The sequence below is a fragment of the Psammomys obesus genome, unplaced genomic scaffold (assembly GCF_907164565.1).
Source record: "Psammomys obesus unplaced genomic scaffold, mPsaObe1.curated_primary_1811, whole genome shotgun sequence".
In the NCBI taxonomy this organism is placed as follows: domain Eukaryota; kingdom Metazoa; phylum Chordata; class Mammalia; order Rodentia; family Muridae; genus Psammomys; species Psammomys obesus.
This window is the reverse complement of record NW_026590061.1, coordinates 3372301-3396437: the sequence shown is the minus strand read 5'-3', so window position 1 is coordinate 3396437 and position 24137 is coordinate 3372301. Positions and strand designations below refer to the sequence as shown.

The window sequence follows — 24137 nt, the reverse complement described above, 5'->3', positions numbered from 1 at the left end:
ACACACACACACACACACACACACACACACACACACACACACACACAGCTTTCCCATTTGTTCTGAGTCAACACAGACATGAGGTCATGGCATTATGGCACTGGGAATGGTATAGGCAATAAAGGTCTGCCTAGCTAGAACTCAGCATTTGACAACATTCCGCCTTTACCTCCTTGTGAGGGAAGGAGGCTGCGCTCAGTTCCTGAGCGCTTTCTCTTTGCAAGGCAAGGTAGTGTCATGGATTCTGCAGACTTTACCTGAAATACAACTCTTGTGGTGTTGGAGACTGTGTTCCATCTGCTCCGGCCAAACTTGAAGGCCGAGCTTAATAGAGCCATTTGCCGATAGGCCTTCACTTCCAACAGGGACACCTGTCCACGGGAGACAGTCAGTCAGTCTTCCTGGCTTCTGTCAAGATTCCTCCCTGGCAGAGCCCTCTGTAGACTGTCCTGACACCACAGGGTTCATTTCAAATTTAAGCCAGATTCTGTGACTCTGCTCTCAAATTAGGCACTGGCTTCCTTTTCTGCACACTCACCCAGGCAAACAGCACCCACAGGAGCTGCTGGGAGCTGACGCCTGGGAACTGACCTACTGCTTCCTTCCTGGTCAGAGCAGCATCAGGCCTCATGGCAGAAAGAGCCCCTCACCTCAGAGACCCTGAGGGCTGCACCCCCCTCCCAGGTTTGGGTGCCACACGCCCTGCAGTCCAGGCTCTCCCCGAACCCTGCTGAGAACTTACACTGCCCTACTCTTCGTCTGGCCTTTTTAGTGTGCAGGACCGTTTCAGTCGTGCTTCTCTCTCTGCTAGAATGTCACTCCCAGCACAGAGACAGGAGCAGGGCAGTAAGCATAGTTCACTGTGTCAGAGTCACTGACATGGCCTTTTCCACCTATGCATTCGTGTCCACACCCTGAGGTTCAGGAGTGACAAGTGGAAAAGCCCTGGAAGGCAGCATATGTGTTCTCTGGCCCAGAACTCGTCTGCCTACAGACGCGCCCTCCGTGACTGAGCGCCTGTGTCTTTGGTTACCAGCATGGGCTTTACCAAGCACCTGCACTCCACTGCCTGGCTGGATGCTAGAGCCATCGGCAGGGCCTGTTCTCCAGGAGCCTCAGATCACACCCAGGATCTCCTGAACTAAACCGCTCTGGGGAGCACGGAGCAGCACCCAGACATGAGGCCTAGGCTGGGAAACCATGACAGTTTTGCAGGCTGCTGGCCCATGTGTAACTAGTAAGAAGATACAGCCCCACTTTCGACCCAGCGCTGGAAAAGGGAATAGGCAAACTGAGCAGTAGCTGGGGCTGCTTTTGCTACAGTGGCGGTGTAGATGGCCGGTCCGCTTGCTACAACAGTTCTTAGGGAAAGTATTGAACTAGAGGGGAACCCCAGGCTTCCGATCTTTTCCTGATGAAGTTGAATTGCAACGGCATTCTAGGTTCCCACCGCATCAACTCTACAGAGACACATTCTTGCCTTATTGTTGTGGGTGACATAAAAATGGGAGTACACAGAAGGGAAGATGTTCAGCCCAGCTTCTTTCAAAGCCAGGATGAAGGGTATGGGTGTCATCCATTTTCCCTTTAAGTGAGGCAAGTGGTCTTGGTTCTCCAGTTTGATTGAGGCTAACATGCAGAGATTTTCCTAGATGTTCAGAAGGGAAAAGGAGACAGTTATTATTTTTCCAGGTCTGGCCTTCTCCCAGGCCACTCTGCACTAACTAATGTGTCTGGTGTGTCTTGGGCCTGATCTGTGTGTTCTGACACAGCATCCCATCACCACTGAGACAGCTTACTCACAGCGCCCCATCACCACTGAGACAGCTCACTCACAGCGCCCCATCACCACTGAGACAGCTCACCCACTTCCCAGGCTCCCTCTGCGTGCTTGAGAGATTAGGGAGAATGTCTTATGACAGCACAGTGTGTTCATTCTGAATTAAATAGCCAATAAATCAACCGTGACTGTACTCATAGGGATTGTTCTTGCACGTTCTGTAAACTGTCCAGTTTTGAAGGTGTATGGAGTTTGTGCTTCTGTGTTCCTTATGTTAATAGTACTGGCTACTTACCCTATTATATCTAAGAGATATCAGTATCTATTCAGTGTAAAAATGGAGTCTTTTTTTTCCATATCAAATGCTCAAAATCTGGCATATAATCCCATTCCAGCGCCCGTCAGTTTGGAACAGCTGCATCTTAAGGGTTAGTCACCACGTGCTTGAGCAGCCTGTAAACCCTGACCTGAACACACACTACTACCTGCATGCTCATGAATGAACACTGCCCGTCAGACGAGAGTCACACACAGCGTCTTCCGACTTCGGGATGGGGTGGTTGTGAGCCTGACTTGATGCCTGGCCAGGCAATACCCTGTGCTCTCATGGGAAAGCCAACCATCTCCTATCAAACTGAGGAGCCTTTATCATAGTGACAATCCTGAGATGTCCAATAAGCCCACGTTCACTTACTCACTTACTTAGTGAGTTTGCTGGTTTGTTTGTTTGTTTGTTTTTGTTTGTTTGTTTGAGACAGGGTCACAGTATGGCTCTGGCTGCCCAAGAGCTCACAGCACTCTGCCTGCAGGCTTCTACGCCTAAAGGTCTGACACTACGCCTGTGCTGTGCTTCTGAAGCCCGATGGCCTGTTAGTCTTTCTGCTGTGTTCAGACGGAGTTCCAGCTCTTTCTAAAGCAACTGAATTTTGCATATTACAAAACTCAGCAGTGAGTGTAAGTAACCACAGGGTCACACCTCATCATCAGTCTGCTTTAATGCAGCTCCAGCTGCGGGGAAAGTCCCCTAGGCCCATCACAGTGAATCTTCTGTCCCTGCCTCCAGCCCTGCAACACAAACCCACTTCTCTGGGGTTTCTAGGGCTGTGTACTTCCGAAGGGTGCCTCAGCAAGATGAGCCTTAAAAGCTAGAGTGAGGCCGCCATTCCTGGCACATCAAACACCCTGAGCTTTCCGAGGTAGTCTTGCTGTACTGACTGACCCGTCCCTCGTGAGCCGGGAAACAAGGTGGAGCCTCACCCTTACACCTGTCTGCTGGTCACTCCATGAACTTCATTGAGAAGTCAGAGCTGCAGGGACATCTGACACGCACGCTTGCTGCTGGGCTACCTACCCCAGGGCCAGCTGAGAAGTCACTCACTTTGATATGGATCTGGAGTTCAGTGAAAACCGTAGTCACGGTCAAAAGGACTTCGTTCACACGGAGGGGTCTCAGCTCCCAGGACTTGTAGGGCATGAGGATGTGGGCATCCTGCATCAGGGTCACAGGGCCCAATGTATCCAGGGTGAAGGTGATGAGCCTGCCATGTCGGTCATAAAAAACGTTGTTGATGCCATCTGTTCTCCACACCTTATCTTCAAAAGAGAAGACACGACACTACTGATGAGCAAGAGCACCTGAGTGCACAGGGCATGTGTGAAAACTCAAGAAAACACCCGCCCCCCCGCTCCTGCCCCTGCCCTGCTGGGAGGTCCCTGCCTCCAGGGTCCAGCCCAGACTCCAACACATTCTGCCTAACACTGAACAGAGACTTGGCTCATTCTCTGTCTCTTTCCCTTGTCATTTCTCTTACCTGTTTTCAGCCCCTCTCCCCTGCTTTCCTGAAACTCCCCACGAGTGCCCATGAGCACACACCTGTGCCCGTGAGCACATGGCCATTCTTCCTAGATAATTCTTCCCTAGCTATATAGAGGCTCTTTACCTGTTTTATTTTTTTTAAAGGTTTGTTTATTTGGGTATTGTTCAAGACAGGACTTCTCTGTGTAGCCTTGGGTGTCCTGGAACCCACTCTGTAGACTAGGGTAGTCTCAGACTCACAGAGATCCATCTGCCTCTGCCTCCCAAGTGCTGGGATTAAAGGCACTTGCTGCCACCACCCGGCTAAAGGTTTTGTCCACATAGGCAAATGTTCTCCAACTGCATGCAATGCCCACAGAAGCCAGAAGAGAGGGCATCAGCTCCCATGGAACTGGAGTTACAGATGGTTCTGAGGGGCCCTGAAGGTGCTCTGCAGGAATAGCAAGCACTCTTAACCCCTGCACCATCTCTCTAGCCTGTCACCACTGTTTAAAGCAGCTATAAAGTGCTCCTGCTTCTAAACATAAATATTGCTTTTAGGAATTGGATGCAGCCATGCAGGGTCATGCAGCCATGACCCTGATCCAATGAGACATTTTTTAAATCCCTCCCAACAAGACCCGTCTGTGTACTCTACCCCCCCAATGCTCGTTTTCAGATTCATTGCTAAGGGCCTGCCTCCGTCCATACTTGTCAGAGAAGTGCTCTGAGACAGGAGGCAGCAGGCCTCGTCTCTTAGAGGTCGCTGCTGGAGATCCAGGCTCGGGGAGAAGCAGTGGGCACGGCAGCATGTGCCTGTACCCCCAGGCCTGGAAGGCAGAGGTGGGAAGACACCGAGTCTGAGGTCAGTCTGGAACTCACAAGCCAAAACATGAAAAAATGATTCAAATGAACACTTCACCAAACAGCATGGCTGCAAGTCTAACACATAACCAGACAGGTGTCTAGCGCTGGTCATTAGTAAACTATCCTTCAGGACACTGCGCAGATGACCAGTGTCATCAAGGGTGTATGACATGAACAGAACTTTTAAGATGGTGCAGCCATGTTGAGAAACAGGCTAGTCGTCTCTTGAGGTGTAAGCAGAAAGCAGAGGGAGGAAAAAAAGGATGGAGGGAGGAGGGAGGGTGAAGGAGGGAAGGAGGGAAGATGGAAGGAAAAAAAGGATGGAGGGAGGAGGAGGGAGGAAGGGAAGAAAGGAAGGGAGGGAAGATGGAGGGAGGAGGAAGGAAGGAGGAGGAGGAAAGGAGGTGGAGGCTGGAAGGGGATCGCCCTCATCTGCACTGCACTCTTGCTTGAGGCTGTACCTTCAGCGTCCCACACTATGACCTTAGGGTCCTGAAAGAAGACGACGTTCTCATGGACCTCCAGCGTGACCTCTAGGGGTGGATAGGCATTTTCTGGATCCGGTTCTTCTATGATTTCTGGAGGATATGTAAACCTCTGTAATCCATCTTGGAGTATCTTTTAAAGTGACCAGAATGATGAAAGTTAGAAGGCGGTGGCAATGGCCAGACACGCATATTACTGTCAAGCTGTGCTCCTGACACAGGCATCTAGGAGCCACCGTAAGAAAACCTAGAGATAAATGATGGGGAGGGGGGCATTGACAACCTGAACTGTCACCACGGAGCTGCCTGTGGGTCAAGCTCTGAGAGGTCTTCTGCACCACTTACATGTCAAGCCCCACGAGAAGCCCGTGTTGAGCAGAACTGATAACCACGGCACAGCTAGGAGACCTGGCCAAGACTGCAAGACTTCAAGCTCACACCAACATCAGGACCTCCCACGGGGCCCAGAGTCACTCAGGCTAGTATTTTAATGGAGGGCACAGGGCAACAGAAGAGAGGTGCGGTGCCTGGTGCCTGGAGCAGCTCAGGAAGGAGGGTGGAGGCCTCAAGATGACAGCAGATTCCTGAGGTAAGGCAGGGCTGTGGCCCATTTGAGTCAACATGGAGAGAAGACATGGGGGAAGATGAGGGCTCTGAAAACCCAGAAGAATGTTCTTACAGAAGAGTCGAGAAAGAGCCTCGCAGTGAGTGCACAGGGCCCTGTCAGGAGCCCCACAGCTGTGCAGGAGGATTCTGTGAGGTGCCGAGCACAGAGAGGAGAAGCAGGACACTGACGGAATTCCAGAGCAGCTGGCTCCAGCTGAGCCTTCATGTGAACGTCTTGAAGGTGCCTTCTCTGAGGGATGTCTTTTTCTAGGCAAGCTCCCACCCCTGAGCTACACCATCAGCCCCAAACGGACAACTGTCTTAGTTTGCCCCACCCCCACACCCTGTTGTATGTTGCATGCTCTGCTGTGTGTGCAGACCACATGGTCTCCCCCAGGCTTGCTCTTATTTCACAGGGGAGAGGGGCCGGAGGGCTGGATTGAACCAGTTGGGTGGGCACAAAGAATCTTGCAGATAAAACCCAGGAACACATATAGCACGCAGAGCAGAGCACAGCACACCTGCGCTACTGAGATTTTACTGGAGTGATCAGGGGAAAAGTGTCTGCACAGACCTGGAAGTTCTTCTCCAAATGCTTAGAGCATGGGACCGCCAAGCCAGATGCGCCAAGTGATGCTGAGGGGACAAGTGGGGGCTGCTTGTTTTCTGGGGCCTGGGGTCAAACACAGGGCCTTACTCACAGTCAAGCCTTTGACTTAAGATTTTGGCATAACTTCGATTTTTTTGTAAATTTCTGAGAGGCACTGCTGAAATGATCAGTTGGCCTAGCATGGGTAAGGACTCAGGTTTCTTCCCAGGTATTGGGAATAGATATTTTAAAATAAAGTAGGTAGAACAGTGCGTGCTTATAATCCTAGCACTCAGTGGCTGAGGCAGGAGGTTCACCTCCCCACTGATGCTCTGATAAGCACATCTGGACTATAACACAGGCGTGCCCACTCCTTTCCTTTCCAGGCTTCAGGGGTAAAAAGGGGGTTCTCGGTCAAGGTGGCCTGCCAAGGTGAAAATGCACCTGGCCATGTAAGAGGCAGAAGCTTGCCGAGCTCTGGTGGAGACTGGCAGCCCACCCAGGGGACCAAAGGACACTCGGGGGCATTAGCATGAGGTTTACAATGAAGTTAATAGGTAAGGCTTTCTCTGAAAAATAGGATTAATGCGCATTAGATGCTGAGATCACAAGAAATGAAGTAAAAGTGTCACAATTTCACCTGTAACTTAAACTCAGAGTCTCCTACCTCCACCAACATCCAGCCGTTCGCTGGCTTGCACTGAGGGGGCAGCTCCAGGATGTCCAGGTGGTACACTCCCCCCAGAGTGGCGAAGTGGCACAAGTCCACCTCATGGTCTTTGCTGGTTTCCCGCTCCTCCGCCTTCTCTATCAGGTGCATCTGTGCTAAAACCAACCACAGGTAGCGCAGGTCAGAAAAGAGAGCATTGGTGTGTCGGGAGGGAATAGAAACAAGATCCCAGCACTGCTTAAGGAGGCTTTGCACAAAGTTCTCCAAGTGGCTCACTAGCCACCTATATGCGGGAGCAGGTGTGTGTGTGCATACGTGCACACGTGTGCGTGCGTGCGTGCGTGCGTGCGTGGTAGGGTAGGAAGGGCTCTGTTTGCAACACACACTATCATTGTAGGAGGCTACACATAATGAGCATTGGTACAACTCTATCTCCTAAAAGACAAACAGTTTGATAAAAATTTGATAATTGGGGGTTGGTCTGGTGCTTTGTGCTTAATTCCGAGCCCTAAAATCTGGTTGCAGTCTGGATGAGGGCATTGTCACATACACGATCAATGTTGTGTAAACTTTGCTCTCCAATAATCTCTGATTGGTTAATAAAAAAGCTTGACAGCCTGTAGCTGGGCAGAAGAGAGGTAGGTGGAACTTCTGTTCCCAGTCTTGGGGTCTCAGGTAGGGAACATAAGGAGAGGGAGGGAGAGGAAGAAGGAGACATCAGAAGGAAGGAGACAGAGAGAAAGTATGTGGCCTGATGAAAAAGAAACAGCCCAGATAGGACAGTATGTCAAGCAACACAGGGCTGTGCCTGGAAAGTAGCCAGACCCTGAGAGGATTAGGATAAATGGGTGTCTGCCCAGTTACCGAGCCTCAAGCTTATTCATAAATCTTAGGAGATTCTGTCTCACTTTTGGAAGCTAGAATGGCTAAATAGAAGAGCTCTAAAATATAAATTATTATTACAGATAATTGATAAACTTAGTCCTTAAATCTGGACATTACCAAACTAAAAATCCCAAGAAGGTAGGTAGGAAGTTCATGATGGAAAAGCAGATTTTGGCCCATGTACCATACGAAAAATGGATATTTAAACAAAAATAGGCCCAGCTCAGAGAAAAGTCCAAGGAAGGCATGAAGTGAGAATTCTGTGGGGAGTCTGAGATCTAGCGATCTGTGTGCACAGCCAAAAGGGACACCTGCAGTCAGCACGGCTGTTCCTACCATTCACCAAGACAAAGCCAGCCACTTAGAAACATGCCCCTGAGCAGTGGTCAGGCTTTGTCCGAGACACATGACTCAGGAGTGTGCACACCTCCAGTACCAGCTCTCGGGGTGTGGGCAGGAGCCTCAATGCAAGCTTGAGACCAGCTTGGTCCACAAGATGAGTGCTAGGCTGGCCAGGACTAGGCAATGTGGCCCTGACCCTCCCTGAAAAGGCTAATACATCCTGTCCAGGTTTCCTCAACCACAAAATCTGCACGGTGTTCAAGCTGTGCTATTGATCTTGGAGGGGGAATGACAGGCACGTAGAGCAGGCAGCACCAGCAGGCAATAAGACTCGGGGATGGGCAATGATGTGTACTCTCAGTCAGCTCCCATGAAAGAGGCCCAGCAGGGTCCTGAGTTTAGCCTCTGGAGACCGGGTGCTGGAAGTTAATGGGAGTATGCAAAATAAATCAAGCATGCTTAATAAACAACATTCTTTAAAATTTAAAAATATTTCAGTTATAATTTATTGGCCCAGAAAGAAGCCAGAAATAGTACTCTGCCCAAATTTAGATGGGATGATGCTTCTGACTTGGGGGACACCACACAGGGGATTATGGTGTTCAAGACAGAAGTTCCTCAGCCTACTCTAGCATCATGGGTCTAGGGGAGAAAAACAAAACCTCCCCTGGAATAGGCTGCAGAGACATTCCAAGGATCCCCAGTAGTGTAGCTGACAGGGAGTGTGCTGGCCTAGTTCAAGCCCGCACCACATATAAAGCCAGGGGCATGCTTGTGATCCCAGCACTTGGGAGGTGGAGCCAGTTGGATCAGAGGTTCAAGGTCATCTTCAGCCACACAGAGTTTGAACCAGCCTGGGCTACGTGAGACACTGCCTCAGGATATATAGATAATTGAGTAGAAGACTACAAAGACTTAAGTGTGATAGCAGATATACTTGGAGTATGTGGAACACCGAGAAACAAGCATAGTGAGAATGAGGAGGACAGACAGACGCCATCAGACAGAAGCCAGGCATATGAGCACCTTCACCTTTCCAAAGGGCATTTAGCACTGCCTGCCAGGCCAAGACTGCCGGGCTCCGGCATGTATGTCCCCATGTGTGCTCATGAGTGTTCACTGCAGCAGTGAGTGCAGAGAGGTCAGGGCTGATTTCACTAGCAACAGGGATGGAGATAGTGCCCCCCTGTATGTGCTCCCCCTACGCAGCTGCTTTAGCTGATAAGGCAGCTTACGGATGGATCTGGGATCAACGCTGAATATCATTTGCCGAGGACATTTTTCCAGGCACAAAGCTTAATACTGAGTAGAAAAACATGATTGTTGATAGAAGTGTATTATCTGATATGCTTTCACAAAAAGTGCATAGTGAGAGACACCGAACAGGAGACTAACATCACTTATCTTGGGAGAGGGACCGTGAAGAATTTCTGCTTTGAACACATTTCTTTCTAGAGTTAAGATTTCTCTGTGTAGCCTGGCTGTCCTGGAACTTGATCTGTAGACCAGGCTAGCTTGGAACTTCTAGAGATCCGCCTGCCTCTGCCTCCCAGTGCTGGGACTAAAGGCATGTGTCATCACGCCTCGCTCTTGCCTTCTTTCTGTGAGGAAAGCCTCCATTACACACTGAGGATGCGACCACAATACCTGCAGATACAACTTCACTGAGCAACTTCAACTCCAGTTCATGTTTGACGGTTAAGGAATCTTCTTCTTCCTCAAAGGAAATCTGTAACAAAGCAGGAAGCCATGAGCACCGGCCGCCTCATCCTTGGAAATTACTCTCTATTTGAAAAAGGTAGATGTCTGTCCATGGAACAGCCTAGAAATTTGGGCACATTTGGTACTGTATAACTTGAAATCCATGAAGTGAACCCATTAAAAAAATCTAACATCAAAGTTGGTGTGGAGGTGCATGCCTTTAATCCTAGCACTAGGGAGGCAGAGGCAGGTGGGTTTCTGTAAGTTGCATGCCAGCCACCCTGGAGCAGCGTGAGGTCCTTTCTCAAAAACCAAACCGAAGGAACAAACCCACTCATCACCAGCAGTTTCTAGTACTTAGCCTAAATAATAGCATTCCCAGGAAACCCCTTAAGCTGCTGCTTTGCTGATCTAGGTTGTGTCTTAAGCTCACTCGCAGGTGCTTCAGTACACGTCAGTGTATACCCAGAACACAGCTCACTAGAGACAAGTCAGTGGCCTGGAGAGGTAGCCCAGGGGGAAAAGTGCTTGGATAGCATGGAGGAGGACAGGAGTTCGAGCCTTAGCACTGCAAAACACAGGGTGATCCCAGCACTCAGTGGTGAAGGTAGGAGAATCAGAAGTGCAAGGTCATCCTGAGCTACATAGCCATTTGAGGCTAGCCCGGGCTACCTGAGAGCCTATTTCAAAACACCGAATTCAGACAAGCAAGAGAGCAACAGACTCCCAAGATCACTCAGCGGGAGAGCAGAGGTCACACACGGGAGAGCAGAGGTCACACGGGAGAGCACAGAGGTCACACACAGAGCACAGAGGTCACACACACAGAGCACAGAGGTCACACACGGGAGAGCACAGAGGTCACACGGGAGAGCACAGAGGTCACACACAGAGCACAGAGGTCACACAGAGAACACAGAGGTCACACACAGAGCACAGAGGTCACACACAGAGCACAGAGGTCACACACAGAGCACAGAGGTCGCACACGGGAGAGCAGAGGTTACACACACAGAATCTTAGGTTCACTCTCTAGTACCCAGCGCACTTATAAGCAAAGGAAAGCAAGGTTAGGCTGTTCCATATATCGGGTACTGCCCGAGAGTTAGCATGTTTGCATGTGTGTGCTCCCCTGCATGTGCACTGAGTGTATGCGTACATGGTGCGCATGGACGCATGTGTGCGAGTGTGTGTGCGTTCACGAGCAGGATTGTTGGCACACTACTCTCTTCCATGCTTGCTCAATCTTTCTCTTAAAGGGGGTGGGGATTTAACCCAAAGCCACACACATGCCAGCCGACACCTTTCCACTGGGCTGCATTTCCGGGTCAGAGCTCCTTGAAGAGACACTTTGTAACTTGAACTTTCAATTCAAAGACCCTTGTCTAAGTACTTATTCCTCAGGGTAATAAAATATTTCGGAAACTAATCACTATTTAGAATGCACTACTTTGAGTAATTTCTCATAATTATGCCATACTCAAATTAGGCCTTTCTAAATACGTTGTGCTATGAAAAATTTAGGCTACAGCTACAATATTTTAAAAGCCATTTAAATCAAGAGATGCTCTTAAGAGCCCTTTAGTGGCCAACTTCTTTGTTTGTTGTTGTTTGTTTGTTTCAAAACAGGGTTTTTCTGTGTAACAAGCCCTGGCTGTCCTGGACTCAGATTGTACACCAGGCTAGCTTTGAACTCACAGAGATCCACCTGCCTCTGCCCCCCAAGTGCTGGGATTAAAGGTGTGTGGCGCCATATCCAGCACAGTGGCCAACTTCTTAATAAGCTCATGAAAAAGAAACCTACAATGTCATTTAATGTAAGAGAATTAATTTCAAATTTACATTTATCTTCACTGTCAATTTGACTAGCTCCACCCTCACCACAGAGTTGATCGGCTGGAGTCTCAACCTAAATAAAAAGGGAAAGAATAAAAGATAGCTGAGCACTAAAACTCAATCTCTCCTGGCTACCTGGCTGCAGAAGCTGGTGGGGCTCCTGATGCCACACCTTCCAGGATGCACTGTATCCACACCTTTCCGGGATGCACTCTGTCTGCCAAGCCTTCCAGGGATGCACTGTATCCAGTCATACTATGAGATGAAACAAACCCTAGCTCCTTAAGTCTTTTGTGTCTGGCATCTTCTCCCAGCAGTGAAAACAAGCACAGAAAATTCAGTGCAAGGAGTGGTTGTAAGCAGCTCGGCCTCGAGATAGCAGCTTTGGAACTTGGCTGGGAGGGTATGGAACTGGCTGGAGCCATAGGCCAGAGAAGGCCTGGAAATCTGTACGCAGAGCTCAGTGGGCCCTTCTGGTGGACGTTTGGAAGATGAGAATACTGAGAGAACAGTAGAGAGTATAGCTTTTCAGACCGGTTATAGCTTGAGGCTTCAGAGGGAAGGAGGGGTCCTGGGAACTAGGCGGGAAGCTGATTACGCTACATCCCAGCAGAGGATCTGGCTTCACCCTGCCCAGTTCCCAAAACTCTGAATGAGGCTGGATCCAAAAGTCTTGAATGAGGTTGTCTGACAGAAGACATTTTAAGACAGTCACACCCAGGCTGAGCTGTGAGCACTGTTCACAGCTCTTAGATTTACAGTGAGAGAGGCTGCACAAATGTCCAGATGTCGAGGAAAGGGGTTCGTGTGAGGCACAGATAAGGAGGGTGAGGAGGAGACAGCTCTAGAGAGCCTTTAACGGAAACCTGGTCCCCTTAATCCACCAGGGAGCAAGCCCCCATCAAAGGCTCTGAGTGCCATCCTGCCTGGGCACCTCTGCCCTGCCACACCCACTCCAGCGTCGCCAGTCTAGCTTATCAATAGATTGTGCTACAGGGCGGGAGACAGGCTTTCTTCGGAAATTTGCTCCTGGAGGCCACTGTCGGGTCTTCCCGACCACCTAAGTCAAAAAGACGCAGTCTAGGGTCTCTACGCTTTTTCGGTTACAATTGTGAGGGTGGATTAATGAGGTTTTTTTTATTTTTCTCTGTGACTCCTGAAATAGCACAACTAATTTTACAAAGAAATTTATCACTAGTAAATTATTAAATGCTTTAATAAGAATAAAATGTAAAAAAATAAGCTTAAGAAAGTAACAAATCAGATTCAGTATCAATAAGCATTATAAGAATAGTGAAAAAATAATGGGCTCCTTCTTAAGAAAAAAATAACATGAGAAGTACAGCTGGCACAAGTTTACTCCTCCCTTCAGCGTCTTGTTCCTAGGGAAGATCATAAATCTTTAGCAGGACATATGGGAGGATGGTTGACAAAGGTGTGTTTAGACTTTGGCAGGCATCTGACTTAGCTCCTGACTTTCCTCTTCACTGGTTAGCAATAATGAAACTACATTTGAGGTCTCTTTCCCTTTGTCTGCTTTTGATCAAAAGTTTTTAAGCCAAGATTTTTGTGGGCACTCCCCTATGTTAAAATGTAAACTCTGTATTCTTGGTAAAAGTCTAAATGTTCTGGGAAGTATGCCAACTTTAAGGTGCCTTTTTGTGAACTCACTATAAAATTATCAGCTTGACTTCAGTAAAATTACAGCAGAGCCAAAACCATCAAGGTGTCTCTGTCTGTCAATTCATCGCCGAAACCGCGTCTTCCTGTCCAGAGCCTTGTTCCCCACGGACGCAGGGAATCTGACTGGGCTGGTCCGTGGCACTGCCCTGTGGACATCCTACACATTCCCTCCGCACCATGTCACGTACTGGAGGCTGGAGGTATGGCAGCACCATGTGCCCAATGTGTTGAGAGGGTGCCTCCTGGAAATGCCCATCTCTCATCTTCTTGCTGATCAGACTGTACCAGGTATCGGTGTAAAGCAATTCTGGCCTCACGCTCTGGGGAAGCTTTTGAAGCTCCTTGGAGCTTCCTGCTTCAGGGTTCCGACTATTGTCTCGGGTATGCTGCAGGATGCCATTTGGAATCTTTGTGCTTCTCCAGTCATCACAGCAAACAGAAACTGCCCAACAGCAAACAGAAACTGCCCAGTGCAGCACTGAACACTAAACTAACAGAGGCAGACAAGGCCTGCTCTCCATGGCCACTCAGACTAAGGGTCCAGGGTCTCTAAGCTTGGTCCTTCAAGGTCAGAGAGTAAAGCAACCGCCTACTGAAACCAGTGTGAGTGCCCACCACACGGTCCTGTCAGTGTGCTTATGCATTCATAGGTTTAAGCCTTTAACATAAAATCATCCCAGGCCTGGAGATGGCTCAGAGCAGGTAAGAGCACTTGCTGTTCCTCCAGAGGATCTGAGTTGTTTCCCAGAACCTTAGTGAAGCAACTCAAAATCATCAGTGACTTCAGCTCGTGGGGTTCTTGCAACCCTCCGCTGGCCTCCTCTGGTACTGTGCTCAAGTACCCAAAGGTACTTGCATAACTAAAACTAAAAGCAGTATCTTTTATTAAAACTGTTTTTTAAATTACCTAAATTGATAGAATGACAAATCATGACTCCATGAGGCCACCTTAACTGAGTTGTACGTATAAGACATTCTGCTTTAGTTTTGTAAAATCCAGCCATGGCTCAGGTGACATAGCTTCTAATTATTGTTTTGCAGCTTTTAAGTTAATGTAATTCTTGTGTGAGACCCGGGTAGCTCCATGTCACATTTCGGCTATGGTCAAGCCACTGGGTGCCCGGTGAGAACTACCTAACACTAAGGGGGCTGGAAGCTCTCTTGTCTCCTAACAACCTTTCTGTTTATTCTCGTGGCCTCCAGGCTGAAACTCTTGCCGTGCTGTAAGTTAAGCCTACCTCATATCTTCCCATCTTATTGTCGGTGTCCACTCACACTGAAAGGATGCTGTGCTCAGGGCAATGTCCCACCCTCACACACACACTGCTGCCTGTGTCACGCCTGACCTTCGGGGAAGCTGGGCACAATCTTTACTCCCCCTGGGGAAAAAGAACAACCAGAAGTGCTGATCACCAAGAAAGCTACCACTTCCGCAGTGGGGTGAAGCTGAACAGAAGAATCTTATTTCTCGAGGATAATGTTTGGTTTTTGGACAAAGCCTCAGTATGGAAACCACACTGGCCCTGATCACAAAGATGTGCCCGCTTCTGCTTCCAACTGGCGGATTTTTAATGAAAATACCCCGTCATTTATCACTCTGCAGCAGCCCTGCCACCTCCCAGGTCTCGTCCGCCCGGGCCTCTGCACTCCCCCTGTTACAATCCCACACAGCACAGCTATCTGTGCTGAGTCACCTCCCTCTGCTTTCTCTATGGCTTTAGACTCCGAGGTTCTTTGGATTTTTTGTTGTTGTTACAACTGTTGTATTTCAAACAAAAATGTTCAACATGTTCTTAGAATATCAAATGATTCAAATTTTAAGAATTTACATTTATTTGTGTATGGATGGCATGGATGTGTGTTTGTGCCTGTGTACATGTATGGAGGTCAGAGAGCAGGGTTCAGGGGTTAGTCGTCTCCTTCCACCAAGAATGCCCTGTGGAACAACTTAGGCCTGCAGGTACCTTTGTCCACTGAGCCATTCAGGGCCCAAATGACATTTTTATTTCAAATATTTCAAATACACTGTCTATTCCTTAACTCTTTCTACACTTAAAGAAAATAAATGGATAAAATCAATATACTTCTTGTCTTATGTGCTCAGGCTGAGGTTTTGAAGTTACCTAAAATTCTAGTGGGCAATGGCAAACAAAGTGGGTTTGAGCTGAGAAAGAACTGTTCACACCAAAAGCTGTTCTAACATAACATGTACCATGAAGATCTCAACAGCTGGAAGATATGCAGAAGCCAACCGCAGACAGGATTGCCGTAATTTGTAATAGGGTGCGCACAGGTCCTCTGGGTAGAGCTAGCTTCTGGATGTCCTGATTTATCACTCTCTGCCTTATCCCCAAGAGACACAGTTAAGGTAACCACTTACCTGGGCCTGCTGGTGCACACCTTTAATTACAGCACTTGGAAGGCAGAGACAAGCAGATCTCTGTGAGTTAGAGGCCTGCCTGGTCTACAGAGCTGGTTCCACACCAACGAGGGATACATAGTGAGACCAGGTTTCAAAAACAAATCTTAGAAAGCCAGTGCTGGGGAAATAGCAGAAAACAGACCCCTAAGTTTGCAGGAGCGTTTGCTGCACATTTCTACTCAAGGGCCAGCTGCCCTGAAGCTGCTGACAATGTGCAGCAACGGCTCCACACCCTGGCCTCCAGACTTTGCAGCAGCCAGTGGAACACAAAGATGCAGAACCTGGAAGCTGCGGCTGCAGCTGCGGCGCCTCTGTGTACTGACTGAACAGAGGGGAGAGAGACACACTAGCGACACTAGAGACACACCAGGGCACCAGCAACACAGGGGCTTCAAAATGGTTTCTATTTGCTCAGGATAAGTCTTGAGAATACTTCCTGGTGTTCTCTGCTGCTAATTTCTAATGCACAGAGCAAAACAGATACTCTTACAAGATGTCAGCCTGAGTTGAGTGACTCATGCCTGCAGTCCCAGCCCTTGAGAGGCAGAGGCGGGAGAATTGCTGTAAGTTTGAGGCAAGCGTGGGCTACCTAGCCTGCTATGCAGTATGAGATGCTGCCACAGGCAGCCAGGCAGACAGACAGATGAGTATCCTACCTTTTGTTCTTCAGTGAGCTCTGGAGTCTCCTCAAATTTGGGCTCCTCCTCTTGGATTATGCTGAACTCTTGCTCTTCTATCATCTCAGGGGGCTCTTCTTCGTCAGAAGCTTTCTCTTCAGCTTTCTCTTTCTCTTCGGCTTTCTCTTTCTCTTCGGCCTTCTCTTTCTCTTCAGTGACGGCCTTTCCCGTACTCTCTTTTTTTTCGAGATGCTCCGTAACCTCGAGGACTTGTTCTGCTTCCTCAGCGAAGGCAGTGGGACACAAGGGGGTGACATGATCATAGCGCGTGTGTAGGAGCCGAAGGGCAATGTTGCTTGCAGCCAGTATCCTTGGGATTTCAAATCCAATTTCTGTTCCAGAGAATTTCACAGTTCGGTACCTGCCAGTGATTAATCGGCAGACACGAAGAGGATGAGCCTGGAGATGATCTGGATCTCACGCCACACACCCACACCACACACATGCAACGCCCACACTGCAGCTCACACTGCAGGGAGTCTGTTTCAATGACCTCCTTGTGGCCTGTGCTCACCTTACCTGCGAGCACTGGGAGCCAGTGTTTCTCAGAACACTCTTGGGTTCCAGACCCACGCTGGAGCCTCTCATGCTCAGTCCAGCCCACCCACGCTTCTGTCTCTCCTGGGAGCCTCTCACGCTCTGCCCAGACCTCTTTCCTGGTCATTCTACAGCTTCAGTTACTGCTCACTTTATTGGAGATTCAGCATGAGTTCTGGTTTTCCTAGTGAGAAGGGGAGGAAGAGGCCTCCCTGAATGAACTCTAAGAGGGTCCAAATGACCCTTCCATATGTGTGAACATATGTCATGGTTATGTTGCTGAGAACACTGGCTTATCGCCGATGATTCTCCAAACATACCCACTGCAGACTTCTCTCAGTGCCTGCCATTCATTGATATCATCTGGGCACTCGCCGGTCAGCACTATTGAGCCTTGCAATCCTCTCCTATCACTATCAGAAGAAAGCCAGACCTGCCTATGCCCACTGCAGGGAAGCTTGCCAGCGTGTGCAGAAAAGCATGCTACCTTAGGCAGGAAAGCATGCCAGCTAACTCTCCTACAGATGAATTTCCTTCCATGTTTTGTTGCATTCTCAAAACAAAAAAAGCTGACACATTGTCTTGAAGTCACTAGAAACCACAGCATTTTGTAGAAAATATAACTGGGAAAATATTTCGTTCCCCTCTTTTACGAAATGTTAAGGAAGCAGCTCAGAGCCAGACCTGACGTCATACACCTGTGACCCTGCAGCACTGGGGAAGCTGAACAGGAGAAGCACCAGTTCAAGGCCAGTTTTGGCAGGGCTGAGGTGGGCGAGAGGTCTCCTAAGATTTTTGAAAGTTTTATTTATTTCCTATGTACACGGGTGTTTTTTCTACGTGTGCACATGTACACACACACACGTGACCAGGCGAAGTCATGGCTGCACTAGACGCTGGCTGCAGTGACTCCTACAGGGCTAATGACGAGGCTTCAAGCCGCGCTGCTGTCCGCCGCTGTCTGTGGCATAGGCAGGGCAACTGGCAGGGGCGGTACCTTGGATTCTTTTTGAGGTTTGCCCACACATACAGGGTGATGTTCTCATCCTGGATGATCTTCTCCATGTTCCCGCTGTCCAAATCTGCTAAGGTGCTGGCTTGCTGTAAGAGAAAGACATAAAGGCCTCAGAAACCCTCAGAGCGTAGGAAAGCCACATAATCACCAAATATCAGATTCCTTGGACTATTAAAAGAATAATCTGTGTAAAAATAAGTTTAAATCAAAATGGCAAAGAATCTTTCTGGAAACAAACAAACAAACTTGAGAGGCCAAGAAGCCAGCTCAATGGCTAAAGTGACCGCCAGGTGTGGGGACCAAAGCTTGGGTCCCCAGGACCTCTGCCAGTGTCTGGTGCTTCCTGGAATGTCAGCAAGGCAGAGGCAGGAAGCTGGTGAGAGTTCTGACAGTTACTTGGATCTTATCATCACTGCTGAAATATTTGGGAATAAAATACATAACACACAAACTTCTGAATGGTACAAGACAAAATAAAATATCACAAAACATTTAAAATGTTGATGTTCATCTATAAATTATAGATAAAGCTGAAAATTCATTGTTCACATAAAGCACACATGGGAACACTTTTTAAATCTCATGTTTAAATGCTTCCAAAATAAAAATTGGAGAAAAACAGGATGTAATTGATATCTATATGAACTACATTATCTACAAGGGAGATCTCATGTTACTTTCTAAAAGTAAACTTTGGGCAAATATAAGGAAAATGAGCTTTTGGCTGATAATGTTTTATCCCTTCAGAAAAAAAACTATCAACAGCTGTTAAATCCCGTCAGCACAGCTCCTTCATCGTCCTGGACTATTTGAAGGCTTTTAGAGAGGTCGGCAGACCATGATATGGCGCCTGCTAACAGCGCTGCTGTAGGAGAGGTGCTGCCCGTACTCGGAGAAGCAGCTCTGTGGCCACGTCCACCTTCAGGCTGAGGAGCTCCTGCAGGCGCAGGATCGACTGCTGGTGCTGCGTGACAGTCCTTTTGTCCAGGTCACTCGCTGGGGTTTCCAGCAAAATTAACTTTAGCTTCTTAATCAACTGAAATGGAAAGAGTATTACATCACCCAACTGGAAAAAGCAAAGGGACGTGGAAAGGGGATGGCCTGTCACTTTAGATCAAAAGACATCTGTTCCCATCTTCTGTAACTTAAGGTCACAGAGGAAAAGAAAACATTTCTTCCAAAGAATTCCCATGGACACGTCCAACCCCATGGACACAAAGCTCTCAGCAGCCAGCTCAGCACTGTTCATCAGCAGCTGACAGCATCTCAGTTGATCCTCTGCGGCTCTTTAACAAGACTGTGGGCCAGGGTGGAAGAAACTGGTTCTGTAGTAAGTCAACCTCAGCCATGTGAGCTTATGCTGTGAGGTGCCCCGGAGGACAGGAGGACACAGAAGTAACAGGTGATGGTGGGGGTGGGGGTGGCCACCGTTCTCCTCAGCCTGAGGGATGCTTCACCCTGCATACACCATGATGCTTCCTTAACACCCCCTTAATGACAGGGTTCAGAGAACCTTCTAGTTGGTGAACACATCAGGCTGCTCAGCATGCAGAACACGTAGAGAACACAGGAGACCATCCCCACCTTCCTCACATATTGTACCCTGGATATTTCTTCATCTAGCTGTAACGGGCTTAAGGACCCGCTTTCTATGTTTGGTGAGCCATTATGCCAGAGTATCTCATCCAAGAAGAAAGTTGGCAAACCCAATTTAAAGTTGGTTGCTTGGCAGCACAGGTAACTTTGGCAATTCTTGGAAGGCATGTTGACACATGTGGGATCAAACTCTTAACACAGGGCCTAAGAAGGTAAATCTGAGCACAATGACGTACATGAAACAGTCTCAGGGAGAACCATTAAGGGAGAGCCATTAGCCCATACACTGAAAAGGTGAGGAGGGGGAGGAGAAAGGGGAGGGAAGGGCAGAGCAGAGCAGTGCCAAGCCTAAGAGGACCCCTGCATCCCCCTTAAGAACATACTCTATTGATCTCATTTCCTCCCACTAGAACCCAACTCTTAAAACTCCCAGCACTCACCAGAGCACCAATCAGGCACACTTAAAACTCAAGCCAGAGCAACGGATGCAGCTCCTTAAACACATGCAATGCTCTTTTGCCTCCCCGAGACAGAGCAGCGCACACTCAGTGTCCGTGCTCTGCTCCGTGAGATGGGTCATGGGGCTGAGAAGCACAGGCTGCGCTCAGGGCAGTCACAATCACCGCAAGTGCCCTCAAGTTTGGTGTTGGGCACTCCTGAGTACTTACGGACAGCACCAGCTTGCTCTTCTCGACCACTTGCTCGAAGGTCTCATTGGTCTCCTCTTCCCACAGGCTGATGAATGTATTTATTTCCTGGGCTATGGAGGGGTCGGGGCTCCCGTCACACAGGATATAGTGCTTCCACTGGAGAGACAAACACGTGAGGGTCACGCAGCCGAAGAGGGTTTTCACAGGGGAGGGGGCATGTCTATTCTGCCTTGTGCACACAGAGGGCAGAGGATACCCTCAGGAGCCAGTCTGTGGGCCCAGGGATTGAACTCAGGTCACCAGGCCTGGCGGCAGGCACACTTACCCTCTGAGCCATCTCACCAGGCCCTAAATTGCTTTTTTGGATGTCTGAAACCTCAAAGTAATTGCCACAGTTTGCACAAAAACTATGGATTATATCAACCAGTAACATATAAAATGCCCAGCCGAACCGAGCAGTAATATATTAAATACATGACCAGCCACACACCCTCTTGCCCTCCACACACGCCCGTTCCTGTTTTTGAGAGTTGCAGTCTCCGTAGTCTGGATGGCACGGAGCTCCCCGAGTAGACCAGGCTGGCCTTGGCCTCAGAGATGCTCTGACTAAAGGCATGCCCCACACTCTTGGCCCAGCAGAACCCTTTCCACCTCAGTAATTTCCAGTCTCCATTGCTCAGCACGACACGGAGTCTGCTTACTTTTGTGTATTTGTTCTGAGGTCGTGTGAGTGGTTCACTTTCGTCTGGTCACAGAGCCCACCTGTGAAGTCAAGGCTCGCACTTTCTCCTTCCCCTCCCCGGCTGCCACTGGTGTTTCAGGGGTCGCTTCACAATGTTGTTGCATAAATTTGCATGTCATCACACTTCACTTTTTAAACTCTAAATGTCCTGTCCTGTTTAAGGCTTAGTTTCCCATTGGTCTTCTAACAGTTGCATTGTTGCCAAAGTTATAATTTCCGGTTAAACTAAATTCTGGTTCAACTAAATTTTTATATTTTATTTATTTACTAAATATTATGTGTGTGTGTGTGTGTTTGTCTGTGTCTGTGTCCACAAACAGTGGCCAAAGAGGGCAGCAGGTATCATTACCACTCTTTGCCTTTCTTTTGAGTAGGGTCTCTCCCTGAATCTAGCATCACCCTGTGGGAGATAGGCTGGAAATCCTGGTGTCCTCTGTGCTCTGCCTCCTCCCTGAGCTGGCATTGTGTGTTTTTGCAGATGGTTCTGGCCTTGTAGGATCCAATCTCTGCTACTTATGATTACAGGGCAAGTGCCTCTAACCACTGAACTGACCTCCAACCCCTGCACTTACACATTCTAATTCGGGGTCATTTCCTCAGTACAGGCATGCTTGAGGGAGATTGCGTATTTGTTCCCAAAATCTACCAGAAATGAATCACATGGATTCTTTGACCTCCCAGTGTCAAAGTTGCACTTATGTGGTACGAATCTATACACACTTATGCACATACACAGATACACTCATACATATCAAAATAAGTGTTCAAGAGTCATCTTTGCTGCAGTGGTGGCTTCTGTCTGCTGCACGTGGGGTTGTGTGGGAGGACTTCACCCACAGTCAGGCTATCTTCAAAGCTGGAGTTTGTCCTTTCCAACCTCGACAGCATCACTGATGAGACAATCTAACCGACAGCACTGCCCAGCCTTCATCTTTGTGAGAGGAGCGAGGGTGACAGGGCCCGGGCCACTGTATTTAACGCCTTCTTCAACCGTCCCATTGTAAAGAAGTCAGTGCAGTGTGTCGTTCGGAATCTCTCCAGGAATGCCCCACAGCGGGGCACTTCAGAAGAGCATTATCACTGCTGTTGTAACATCAGTTTTCCTGCATGGAAACTGTGAGAACAACATGCAAGGAGGTTCTCATCCTCTCCCACCTGTCTTTACCCTTTGTGAAGACAGGCTGCCATCAGCCGTAGAGACAGGCCACCCGCATCTCCGTCCTCTCGGGATGACAGGCCTGACAAACCATCGACTGGCCGTAAACCACAGCATCCTGGGCCTCTCACCTCATCAGTATTTTTCGAGACTCTGTGACACCGTCCCTAATTCATGATGAATTACAACACAAAACTCTGAACGACAGAAGACTGATGGCTCAGAAAAGATGAGGCAGCTGCCCGTGCCACGTGGGGCCATACAGCCCCACAGGTAGCCTGGGTTCCACATCTTGTTAAACGGGACAGCGCTGGGCATGTGGTGGAGGTCAGTCCCAACAAGTTCACCAGCTATCTACCCATCAGCCTCTGCACCTCGCTGACCTAGCAGGAAAACAGGTCAAATCCCCGTGGCCATCAGCCAGCTCCTGTTCTGCCTGATGTTGGACCAGCTGTCTCATAAGCATCCGATTCTCCGTGAGGGTCCCAGAGTGTTAGCAACACACACTTAGGGTAATCCTGGGGTTACATGTGGCTGTGCGCTGGTCAGGGGTTTTGCCTTGAGTCTTCAAGAGGAAGCATGTCAACACAGAGAAATTAACTGTTTGAGGAGACAGCGTGGCTGGACTTGGGGATCTGGTGGGAATTCTTTAGAACAATCACTCCTCACAAGACAGCTGGGTTCATACTCACTCTCTCTCCTTCCTTCCCCTTCCTTTTTTGTGGTGGTAGAGCCTTAGGGCTCATACTGTTAACAGGCAAGCCCTGTACTACCAGGCTATCTGCAGATAAATGCAGTTCTTTCTACTGTGCACACTGTAAGAGAACTAGAATTTTGAGTAGTACTGACAGCATTTCAACAGGACTCAGATTTCAGTGAATACTGTATAATTTTTGGAAAACATGAATGATATAGTCATTAACCCAAAGGTTTACCATTGCTTATATGACAATACTTCCTATATAATTTAACAGGACAAATAAGCCTCATTAGCCTGGCATGCCTTTCCCAGATGTAGGGGATGGCCCTTCTGACTTTTGCTGTTGTTTTGTTTTTGAGACAAGGTCCCAAAATTAGTCTGGAGCTTGAGATCCTGTTGCCCTGGCCGCCAGTGCTAGGCTGGCAGACAGGCACCTCAGTGTTTGACCGCAGGGGTCGAGGGGTCTTGAGGGGTTTCTACCCTGTATGCTTACTCTTCTGTGTCACAGCCATTCAACTTCAGATCAAGAAGAAAAAAGAAACCCTCTTCTTTAAAATCATCTTTCATTCCGTCTAGCTTCATACACCCACAACATGTTTTCCTTGTATATGGGATTACTACTTCTGATTTTCTCGCCTTTTATTGGTGATGAAACCGTGATTTGTAGTAAAATGCGTGAGTCAGTTCCTTGCTCTCTCTGCCATCACTGTGAGCATAAGCAGCCTTAAACTCTTTGGAACCGTGCCTCCTCACCACAGTGTGGTCCCTCCCATGTCCAGCAGATGTCCCGGCCTCAGTCCACACAGAGCCAAGGTGCTTGCCAACAGCTTGCTGCTTACCCAACCAGCCAGGAGCCTGTCTCTAGTTCTAACCCAGAGCCAGCAAACACAGCTGACGAGAGGCCTCTCCACCTCACTTCTCTGGAACTACGAGCAGGAGGAAGCTCTTTCTCTTCACAGCGCCTGGTGGCACCGCTCCACCTCCTCCACGCTCCCTTTACGGCTCTCGGGACACGGTTGCATGGCCTCACATCTACCAGAACGCTGTACGCAGAGATGTGCAGCGCCTGCCAGCTATAGCCCAGGGGCCGCTCACTGCTCCCAGCCTTCAGCAGCTCACTGGCTGCAGGGCCTCAGGAACCAGCCAGAGCTGCTCCTGGAGTGAAACTCCATGCTGGCTTCCTCAGTGCATGGATGCAGACCAAATCTGAGGATTTGCTTCCCACAAACTTTGTTTTTAATGCACATGTATTCTATGAAGTCAAGAATACCATGAGTCAGCCTCTACTGGCTGCAGACTGTTTCTGCAGCTTCTGCTCCTCCTGACCTTCACAGATTCAAGTGGTCTAGCCTTGCTCTGCGTTAGGCCCTGGTTTACAGTGGTGGGCTGCTCTGCATTAGGCC

At 48.8% G+C, this 24137-nt stretch overlaps 1 protein-coding gene across 7 annotated transcripts in view; it reads right to left on the bottom strand.

The window, feature by feature from the left end:
* Dnai7 (dynein axonemal intermediate chain 7) overlaps positions 1 to 24137 on the bottom strand; it is a 39928-nt gene that overhangs the window by 1296 nt on the left and 14495 nt on the right. For 5 of the 7 annotated variants that reach the window (XM_055605563.1, XM_055605562.1, XM_055605558.1 and 2 more), the window contains 10 exons: positions 20155 to 20292; positions 18780 to 18926; positions 17873 to 17976; positions 16318 to 16699; positions 9667 to 9748; positions 6763 to 6947; positions 4904 to 5060; positions 3159 to 3373; positions 1481 to 1648; positions 258 to 371 (listed from right to left, as the gene is read on the bottom strand). In XM_055605563.1, coding sequence (XP_055461538.1) covers positions 258 to 371; positions 1481 to 1648; positions 3159 to 3373; positions 4904 to 5060; positions 6763 to 6947; positions 9667 to 9748; positions 16318 to 16699; positions 17873 to 17976; positions 18780 to 18926; positions 20155 to 20292 — 1692 coding nt within the window. The remainder of the gene's footprint in view (positions 1 to 257; positions 372 to 1480; positions 1649 to 3158; positions 3374 to 4903; positions 5061 to 6762; positions 6948 to 9666; positions 9749 to 16317; positions 16700 to 17872; positions 17977 to 18779; positions 18927 to 20154; positions 20293 to 24137) is intronic. The other 2 variants (XM_055605559.1, XM_055605560.1) reach the window with 2 other exon arrangements.